Raw genomic sequence first — 10,782 nt, forward strand, 5'->3', positions numbered from 1 at the left:
GCAGTTTTCGTTTAATGTCTGCTACAAACATTAAACGAAAAGGACATAGCTGACAACAGTGAGAGGCATTGCAACCCCCAAGAAGTCTAAAAGTATAGTTTAAAGTGCGTGCACATGGTCATACAAGTTTGTATTAATTTAATGTGCCTTGTTAGATAAAAAATTACCAACTGCAAAAGAAGATTAATACACATTCACACACACAATGCTGGTGCAGGAGTCATTTGGGGTTCAGTATCTTTGTCATGTGGACTTGAGGTATTAATCTGCCAATCATTTTCTTGAGAAATTAATTAATCAATAAGCCAATGAACTGTTGACAAATTACTGTTAATTAAAACAGAGGAGATTTAAAACTTGCCTTAGCCACCTCCCATTTATGTAGAGACCACAGGTGGGGTTTACTGTTCTTCCACATCACCTTTCCTGAACATCATGTTGTGACAGTGTGACCAACCTTAACTCAGCTACCTGACATCTGAGCATCAATTAGCTATGGTCAGCAGCGCTAGTGTGTGTGTGTGTGTGTGTTTCTACTTATTCTCAGTGACTTGCAGTCCATTATATTTTACTTCACCACATTTGACTAATTTCTCTGCAGATTCATATTTGTTTGTACAAGGCATTTTATACACATTAACTAGTAACTAGTTACATTTAACAGCTTTCTGTAATTTAATTACAAAATAAATGTAATCCGTTAGTTACTGGGGGGGGGGAAAGTGTAATTAAATTAAAGTTACTTATAAAAATGTTGATGATTACAAAGGGAGTTACATCTGAAGTGACGCTTTTAAGATTTTGCTCAGGACGAGGGTTTTTTCCTCATTTTTTAATGTTCAATATGTTATTAAAAATATAAAATATTGCTGATTTTAATTATTTGAAAACAATGTTTTTTATATTTTGTAAATAAATCTTTTGAGCTTATTTGGAGCACACATGGGCTTAAATGGTGTCACAGTACCACAGTACATTAGTAATCATAATTAAGCATTTTTCATATGTGGGTCAATGACGTATAAGGATTTTCAACAACTCAATTTTAAATAATAAAAACAAGCATATCTAATGCAGTAGTTCAAACATTCAGAATGTTGTGTACCTGACAATTCATATTACAATTTGAAAGTGATTTTAGTGGGGGTTTTTCAAGATTAATTGGCACTGGCCTGAAAAAAAAGTCATTTGGTGCGACCATGATTCATCTTGAAATGTCTTATATAAATAAAAGACCATCATTTACAAAGATTTAAAAAAAAAATGCAAATACTTTGTTTCCAAACACTTTATATTACTGAAAACTTGTAAAAAAAAAGATGTGAAGCGTGTTAAGTAATTTAATTTATTTCAAGATGAATCGTGGTCGCACCACATGACTCTTTTTAAAGGTCAGTGCCAATTAATCTTGAAAAACCCACTAAAATCACTTAATTTCAAATGTATAATATGGAGCTTCAGGTACACAACATTCTGAATGTTTGAACTACTGCATTAGATATGCTTGTTTTTATTATTCTACAATTGAGTTGTTCTAAATCCTTATACGTCATTGACCCATGTAACAACACTCTAAAAGCGACCACTTTTACATTAGCTTTTCACTAATACTTTTAATCAAATGGGTAAATGATGCAGCACTTTTATTACAGTATTTTCACTTTAGTTTCTGCTACTTTAACTCCAGTAAATCTGCATACCTTTTTCACCAGTGGATAAAGATTAAAGACAGCTTTTTAAGCTTAGAATAAAAGTTACAAATGATAACAAAGTCAGGTTTAGACTAGTAACACTTGACCTCAGATTTCCCAAAGGGGTCAGTTTAAATAAGGTCACACTGGGGTTGAATAATGTCAGTCATGATGTCGATAAGGATCAAGGAGGGGCATCCATCTCTTTATTCTGAACGTCTGCAGGATCTCTTTGGTCATGAATCAGGTTGCTTCGCCAAAGCACTAGTTTAGATTCACATTGGGTAAGTTGTGCATAAAAATCACAACTCTCCTAAGACACTGGAACAGAAAATTCCACAATATCATGATATTAAAGCATTGTTCATTAAGACTGAAGAGCTTTATGAGACTGATTTGCATCTTCTGAGTTATAGGGAGGTGCATTATTTGTATTTACTTATGCTCTCAACTGTAGCTTGTTCATAAAGTTTCTGACATCAGTCAGAGAATAAGACAAACAATTATAAGTAAACAGAATCAGGATTATAAATAAACACAAAACTAGAAAACAGCAGACAAATCTAACGAGCGAATTTACGAAATGGACTACGGCTGCTGATAGCTCCATGAATAACGCATCATTTGCGACCGCTATCTGCCACTTCTCAAGGTCCCATTCATAAAATATATTGCACTAATGATATGATGGTGCAAACACACCCATAAAGTTTTTCTACTAAGTGCAATTTGCCTGGTTTTGCATCTGTTTGAGTGATCGCAGCTGTTTCCAGGCTTTTATCCACATTTCAGCACACAGATGGGTACATAATGAAACCTGCAGAGAGCACATAAGCCTCAAATTGTGTGAATTGAATTAGCAGAAGTGCACACACGCAGCATTCTCCACAGCTGCAAACTAACTTATCACTAACTTTGCATCTATAATATCATCTACTGTGAAATGTTCAAATACAACTATATTAATGTGACACAGGAAGGTTTGATATGTTTGGATTCATGTCTGAATTTTACAATAATGTTATTCAGAGTAATGATGTTCTGTTGGTAGTCCACAGCTGGCTGCAGCGTGTCTCTAAACTGAGAAAGACACGGTGCGCATTTATGCACGCTGCACAACAGCAGTAACTGCATTAACACCGGATCTGTCAGGATCTGACGGTAATTAATGTTCTGTGTTCGATTCAATATCGTTCAATGCCTCACAAGCTTGAAGATTGGAAAAGAGAAGTGAGTGAATGAAAGAGAAAGTGGCTTCAGTAACCACCAACTCTCTGAAGACACTAATAATTTGACTCTAATGTGTGTTGCTACTGGCGCTGGTCTTTGTGAATTAAACTGTATTTGCAATGATGCTCATTTGCATATAAAGGGACACATTTTGCACCAATTGTATGCATATAATCTAATTTACATACACCCAAACAGAAAAGGAGCACTGACATACTATTTGCTTGGCAGTGCAGTTGAATTAGTTTTTTTTTTTACTCATTTGTGTAAGTTTAGCGACCGCAAAAGCCGCAAAGTCCTTTTGTGAATTTAGCCCCTTATGTGATAATGAATCCTTGACAAGGATTCAATATTGTGTAGCTGTATAAGCACTCGGGTCCGTTTCTGTTCAGTGCACGTTTTCATTTTCCCGCCTTCAGTGAGTTGATGGCTTGGAGCTCTGAAGAAAACCTCTCAGCCAGATCTGTGTTGGTCTGCAGGAAACCACCCAGGGTCCTCAACTGCTCAGCATCCTGAGGAAAAAGAGGAAGAGAGACAGGTTGAAGTCATGTGACATCTTACTCTTTTTTTTTTAATATACAGTACTATGTGTATGAGTGTAAGTGCACATGGACATCTGTAACTATATTCTCAAGCCACAGCAGTAATTTTAGGCCAAAAAATAGTACTATATCTGCCACTTTACTTGTATTAAATGATAACATGTGTGCTACACTTTCCAAGGCTTGGCCTGATATAACACAGGCGATCTGTCCCGATGCGCTCTCGCTTTTAATCTAATAACATTTATTTCATCATCATTTAATAACCCTGGGGTGGAGAGGGGTACAACAAGGTTCTATGCTTTGTCCATTATTATTTACAGTCCATATAACATTAACACTGACTTACATGTGTTAATGATTATGTTTATGCTGATAATACAATCTTGTATGCACATGGCTCTCAAAACATGTCTCGATTACAGTCTGACTTTTATGTTCTACAGAGATCATTGCAGAACCTCAAACTTTACTCTCTAATTTAATAAAAGGTCAAATAAATAATAATGTAAATCTGTTCTTCGCACCAGTGTCTCTGTATCATCATCGGCAGGAGCAGCAGCAGCATGCAGTAACTCCTCCAGCCTCTCTTGTAGCAACTCAGCTTCCCATTGACTGATTATGTCAGCGCTGATCTTGGGCTGGCTATCAGAATCAAACTCTAAAGCAGAATCCCTTTGGTCACAACCAGAGGCAGATATTGACAAATCAACGGCCAGCATCTGGAAAAAACAAAACAAAAATATAATGCACACAAACTGTGACACAACACAACACTACATATCAGCAGGATCAGTGCATAAACACAGACAAACATGCTCACGTCATTTATCTGTTGTTCAGTTGCTGCCATTTCTGGTACGTTGCTGAACTGCTGCACAAGGTGTGTCAGAGAGGTCCGGTAACGCCTCATCCAGTCATCCGTCACTCGGAAATCACAAGAGTGCATCAACTCATTCCTGTATCGTATCACCTGGAACACACACACACACACACACACACACACACAGTCAATTTTGGGGACATTACTTTTACATTACTTTATATTTTCCTGGAGACTTATTGACTTAACAATCTGTTTTTTGTTATTGGGGACAAGACTGTTGTCCCCAATAAGACAAGCCGTCCCCAATTAACTGGTCCAAACACTTTTGTCCCCAAAAGTAGCCTATGACAGACCTCACACACACGTAACAGAATACCATTTATAAAAATAACTGTCATATAATTATTAATTTAAATTTTGATGTAGCCAAACATACATTATAAACTTCATTTTATTCACTGTCATGCTCAATTTTATTCTTTTTTTTAATACTACTTCTTGTTGTGTCAAACAGTGGGAGTGGAAATCAAGCTTATTTACAATCTTTAATGCTTTATTCTGTGTATATTTTCAGATTTGTGCCTATACAGAGACTGCTTCTGGTTAAAAAAAAGCCATTTGATAATTTTTTTCACTTAAAGACTTGAGAAACACTGACCAAAAGTAGCCTTACTTAACATATATAATAATATGTAAGGGGCATGTGTGTGTGTGTGTGTGTGTTTACCTCTTTCACATATTTTACATCCACATGGAAATAATTACAGTAATTGATCAGGTTGAGCAGAGCAGAGGCATCGCATTCATGTGCACCCTTCACTTTGACCTGACCTCGGGGCATAAAAGCCTGCAGGAGGAGAGAGAGAGAGAGAGAGAGAGAGGAGAGAGAGAGAGAGAGAGAGAGAGAGAGAGAGAGAGAGAGAGAGAGAGAGAGAGAGAGAGAGAGAGAGAGAGACAGAGACAGAGACAGAGACAGAGAGAGAGAGAGAGAGAGAGACCTCCATTAGACATACACATTCAGGTGAATCTTTAGAACCAGTCACAGGCTGCTTGAATCCTTAAAGTCTTAAAAGTTAAAAAAAAATATTTTAACAAGTCAAAAATGCAGCATATGCAGACTTTAGTTGACATGTGATATGATCATTTGACCAATTTCACACTTGGAGATTCACTTGTTTCAGGAGTCTCAGTATAACTTAATATATGATAAATAGATCAACAATGATTTCATGCTTCCTTAAACACTACTGAAAATAATCAATCCAAGGTTACACTTCCAAAACACATTTTACTTTAATTAATTATAGTAAACTTGGTAGGCTCTATTACACTCCAGTGACATTGTTAGTGTTAGCTGTATGTCAGAAGGTGGACAACCTTACCCATAAGCCTCATGTCTGCTGGTCAATCAAGTGACACACTGTTAAGGAATTCAGTGTAAATGTCCCAGATGATAAAAAGAGTCTGTTTTCTCACCAGCTGCTCTAATTTGTCCTGTTTTCCTGTATCATAAATCATGTGGTAATGCTTTATTTTTCTAACTTGAGCACATTTTCTGAAACACTGGTACAATTCTCTCAACATTCAGTGCAATCAAGCCAATCAAATGTCCAAGTAACTGTGTCAGTGTAAAATCTACTGGAATAAGTTTCTGTTTATAATTATTCATTCAAACTTACAAACAAAATATTTGACAGATAACATACGAACCCCAAAGTCCATTAAAAAGTCACAGTCAGTGTTTGCCTTGTGTAAACTTTCACTTTTAGTTGAGAGAAAATTAACTATGCACCAGAGACCTGCACAGTGTTTGGACGATGATGATTTAAATAAGTATGTGTGTGAGCAGTGGTTTGTAGACTACCTTGGCCACCTCCCAGTGGTCTGTTCTCCAGGAGGGAGGGAAACAGTTGTCCCAGTTCACTGTACAATCAGGCTGTCTGTGGTGTCTCAGGATCACATTCTGCCACACTGAACATGCTCTGCATACCTGGGAAAGCTGGGAATACACACACACACACACACATACACAGGCTTCTATCATATACAGATTGTCTGTATGAATGTAGTTGTTCAATTAACTTATCTTAACTGATACTTTATGCAAGTCACTGTGAGAATAAGTAGAGAATATTAAACATACAAGTGCCAGTGGTGGTACAATTCTGAGGTGCTTGTACTTTCCACTTGATGCTACTTTATACTTCCACTTCACTACATTTCAGAGGGAAATATTGTACTTTCTACTCCACTACATTTATTTGACAGCTGTGGTTTCTAACCTTTTTGTCTTGTGACATCTTACAAAAAGCAATGTGTAGTCAGGGTCACATTTCAGATGTCTATGAGTTGTTAACAGCTCCACCAAATAGTGATTTTCCCCCTCTAAACTTCTCACATGGTTTCATTTCAATTAATTATAATAATAATAATACTATTTCAAATAAAGTAGTGTAAACTAGGTTTACCTCCAGCAGCTACAATAGTAACATGCTACTCAACACTGATGCTTCACTATTAATAATCTAATGATGTCATATATAATAATATATCAATCAGAGGGATCAAACCACTACTTTTACTGTAACTTATGGGCGTCACAGACATTATAAAAGGGTGTGACAGATCTAGACAACTTTAGACCTCCCCTCCCCGCCCCAACTTTTACTATGTGTAAAATCTGTCTATTCACTTGTCACAGCCACTATTTAATGCAATACAAATAAGCAAGACATGATTAAAGATGAGAAACAAGCTGAACCTGGGCAGGATTTACAGCTCACCTTGTTGCCTCTCGATCTACATGAAGTCTTACACGGTGTCTGTCTAAGAACGTCTTGATTGAGCAAGTATCTGTGGAAATCTCTCATCTGTCTGTTGACGAAAGGGTGGAGGCCCTCCTTCAGTATGAGCAGACACCGTCCTGCCTTCAGCCAGTTTTTGTACTCTCTGTCGTTCAGTCGGACCTCCAGCTGTCCATGAACCATCTTGCAACGTCTTTTTCCTGAACAATGAAGTGTCTCAAGTTCAGACAGCCTTCCTCGTTTTTGGCTCCACCCTCAGTGTACCTCCTGCAGCAGCCACTAGATGGCGCCATCTACTTTAGAAAAGCAGGGCCGTGTTTTTTCTTGTTCTTACAGTTGGATGTTAGAGCTTAGCTGTGCAGAATGATGTATGTGTAGAGTTTGATACTAGGAGCCTGGTTTCATATTCATCTACTGAAAGTGGAACGTTTCTCTGAGCTCATTAGAAATATGATTTGAAGTGGTGGGGCCTACAAGATGACCTGTGACATCACAACTAGTTTTGTGGCCAGTCCTGCTCCAATATTCAACTTAGACAGGTGTAATGTGGAAACTTGAATCCTCCAGTGCACACAAACTGAGAATAGGCTTTACAGTGAAGTAGGAGACATCTTGTGTCCAGCAGGAAAACTTGAATGAAGCTGAAAATGAAATTTGCATATTTGTAGTTTCTGGAGAGGAGAGGAGTAAATACAATTTTATGGATTTTAATGTGGTAATTTGAACTTTTATTGTGGAATAGACACACCAGACACTCATGATTGTTCCAAGTATAATATTTTTGTATGTGTTGATGCATGTCTGGAGAGGATAAACAATGAAAAGCTTACTTGATTTTTTTGTTTTTTGGAGATGTACATGACTGACTGCATCTAATTCCCTCACTGGGTGGAGTTGGAGCATTGCGCCACCCTGAGGCAGCGCCCTTTGAGAGGTGGCATCACTAAGGTACTACGTGTGCTGTCTGCTGAGAAGACGAGGGCTGGAAAACACAGAAGAGCCTAGCTAGCAGCTGCATGCACAGACGTCCCTGAGGCTGTTACTGGAGGTGTTCATCAGGGAGGAGCTGGAGATTCTGACAGATACCGTGGATCAACAGAGACTGTAGGGGCTTGCAGCAGGAAAGAAGCTAATAACTATTGCTATTTCCAGCCTGAGCAGTATGGACAGACATTTTGAAAGGAATTGCACACTAAAACATTTAAACTCAAGTGACAGCTATTGACACTGCACCTTCCATTTATGGGTCTATTGTGTTGTTTGGTGGTGTACTTTTCTCATTGCTGCGGATAACTGTCCAAACTTGGATGAAACTGAGATATTTCTAGCCTAGTTGCATTTTCACGGCACAATCATTTCTCAGCTATCTACAACTTCTACAATATCTCCAGTAAATGTCATGTTTTGGTATCAGAGAGGAAAAGTGCTTCTTTCCAGAATTGCCTATTTAAATTAAATTATAATCATGCAAGTGGGTAATTCATTATAGAGGAGAATGAGTCACGGGTATGTACTTTATGTATGTACATCCACAGATACAATACATACAGAAGTCAGCAGTTAACAGCTGGGTTTAAGCTCGTTATGAGACATGTAGGAAATCGCTTATTGAAACCAGAGAAGACAGGACAGATACCATAACCTTACTGCAATTCTACTGTGTAAAAACAGAGGCAGTAGGCTTAAAAAGTCAAAAGTCTCTTACAAGATATTTCTAGTTAGACTAGCAGCAAGGTTTAGTGTCCATGGTTAGTGTTCTTTGGTCCAAACTGAAATATTTCAATAACAATTGGATATATTGGCAAGAAATTTTGCACATACATTTAATTGATCCACTGATTTTTCCTCTACTGTTATCATGAGGCTGACATTTGTTCTTCAGCGTGAAATGTCTTAGCAACTATGAGATGGATTCCCATTAAATTAGATTCATGTCCCCCTGAGGATGAACTGTAAAAATTTGATAATCCCTCATTTTTTTGTATTGCACCATCAGCAGGTCAAAATGTATATATGTTCAGCAACAAATACATGAAAAACGAATGTCATGCTCATCAGACTCAATGCTAACACGTTAACTTCAGATGATGAACATGGTGCAACAAAGTGCATAAAATAGACAAGATGTAAAAGAAAATATTATCCCGAATCTGCAAAACATCCCTTAGCATTGTCACTGTGAGCTGTGAGTGTTAGTATGCTGACGCTAGTATTTAGCACAAAGCAGCCTCACAGAGCTGCTCAGGTCAAGAGGTCTGCAGTAGTGTGTTCACAATATTATGCAAATATGTATTTTCTTATACACACACACACACACACACACACACACACACACACACACACACACACACACACACACACACACACACACACACACACACACACACACACACACACACACATATATCGGTGGGCAACGACCATACCCACCCACTTGCAGCAGTTATTGTGATGAAAACATATTTTTGTAATGAGGAAATATTATAGGAATGAAATTTATAAAAAAATATTTATTATATGTCTACTCACTCTATTTACAAAGTCATGTAATGTAGTTTCTTCTTTCTTTTCCAAGGTAATGAGAGACATACAAGTCAAAGAGGAGGACTGAAATGATGTGGGTGTAAATTTGAGTCTAAATGTTTGTGTCTTTGATTGACTGCCTTCTGCCAAGTGCATGCTGGGATACGCTCTAGCCCCCATGACTCAGACATGGAATATCAATGTAATGATACCAGGAAGAAAGGTAAGAGGAATAAGTCACTATTCAGTTTGTAACCGTTGTAGCAGATAACCTAGAAATGCAGCTGTGGAAATAGGGCGAGGTAGTCACAGGATCCCCAATTAAAACATATTACATTACAATTATGAGAATGAAAAGACATTTGTGTTGTATCAAATAATTTCATCTTTACATGAAAATTTAATTAGTCTTTTAGGATGCACAGAGAAAAACAAATATTCCTCTATCTTTGTAATTGGATCTCTACGGATTTGATGATAGTTAAAGTAGATTAGACGCCCTGGAGTGTGTGTGTGTGTGTGTGTGTGTGTGTGTGTGTGTGTGTGTGTGTGTGTGTGTGTGTGTGTGTGTGTGACTGAACGTGTGAGTGTGTGCATAAATGAGCCCTGTTCAGCAGTCAGTCGTGGGGACACAACAATATTAATGTGGGTGTGTGTGCTTGTAGGTATGTAGGAGTGTGTGCAAGCGTGTGTATAAATACATATATGCATTTGTGTGCATGTGTGTGTGCGTGTGTGTGTGTGTGTGTGTGAGTGTGTGTGCGTGCCCACAATCCCAGCAGGGAGTTTTTTTTTAAGCAGAGGAGATCAAAGAGACATTAGTATTCTGAAATAAATCACATGCTCAGGCCTCACTGTGTGGGTCCCCAAACACATACACAGGAGACACACACACACACACACACACACACTCTCTCTCTCTCTGTCTCATTCTCTCCGTCTCCTCCTTTTTCTTTCCCCTACCATCTCTCTTCAAAAGACACCACCAGCCCACACCTCCAGCACCACCACACCACCTCTCTCACCACCCCACCCTCCCCAAACCCTTCCCCCTCCTCTCCAAACTCCCCGGCCCCTAGCGGCCTTCAGAGCTACTGTATCTGCTTACTGGCTCTGAATCCTTTGTTACATCCTTTCAGTTTCTCACGTTCCAACTTGAGCCCTGT

General features: G+C 38.3%; 1 protein-coding gene across 1 annotated transcript; it reads right to left on the bottom strand.

Annotated features, from left to right (window-relative positions):
- Positions 1–1,869: 1,869 nt before the first annotated feature.
- LOC133990603 (uncharacterized protein CXorf38 homolog) lies at positions 1,870–7,315 on the bottom strand. Its single transcript, XM_062428963.1, has 6 exons — positions 7,073–7,315; positions 6,154–6,288; positions 5,017–5,136; positions 4,287–4,436; positions 3,991–4,185; positions 1,870–3,433 (listed from the first exon to the last, which is right to left on the bottom strand). Exons 1-6 carry the CDS (start codon positions 7,274–7,276, stop codon positions 3,323–3,325), a joined length of 915 nt encoding a protein of 304 aa, XP_062284947.1. The 5' UTR covers positions 7,277–7,315; the 3' UTR covers positions 1,870–3,322.
- Positions 7,316–10,782: the final 3,467 nt, after the last annotated feature.

This window comes from Scomber scombrus, chromosome 11 (genome assembly GCF_963691925.1).
Source record: "Scomber scombrus chromosome 11, fScoSco1.1, whole genome shotgun sequence".
Classification (NCBI taxonomy): domain Eukaryota; kingdom Metazoa; phylum Chordata; class Actinopteri; order Scombriformes; family Scombridae; genus Scomber; species Scomber scombrus.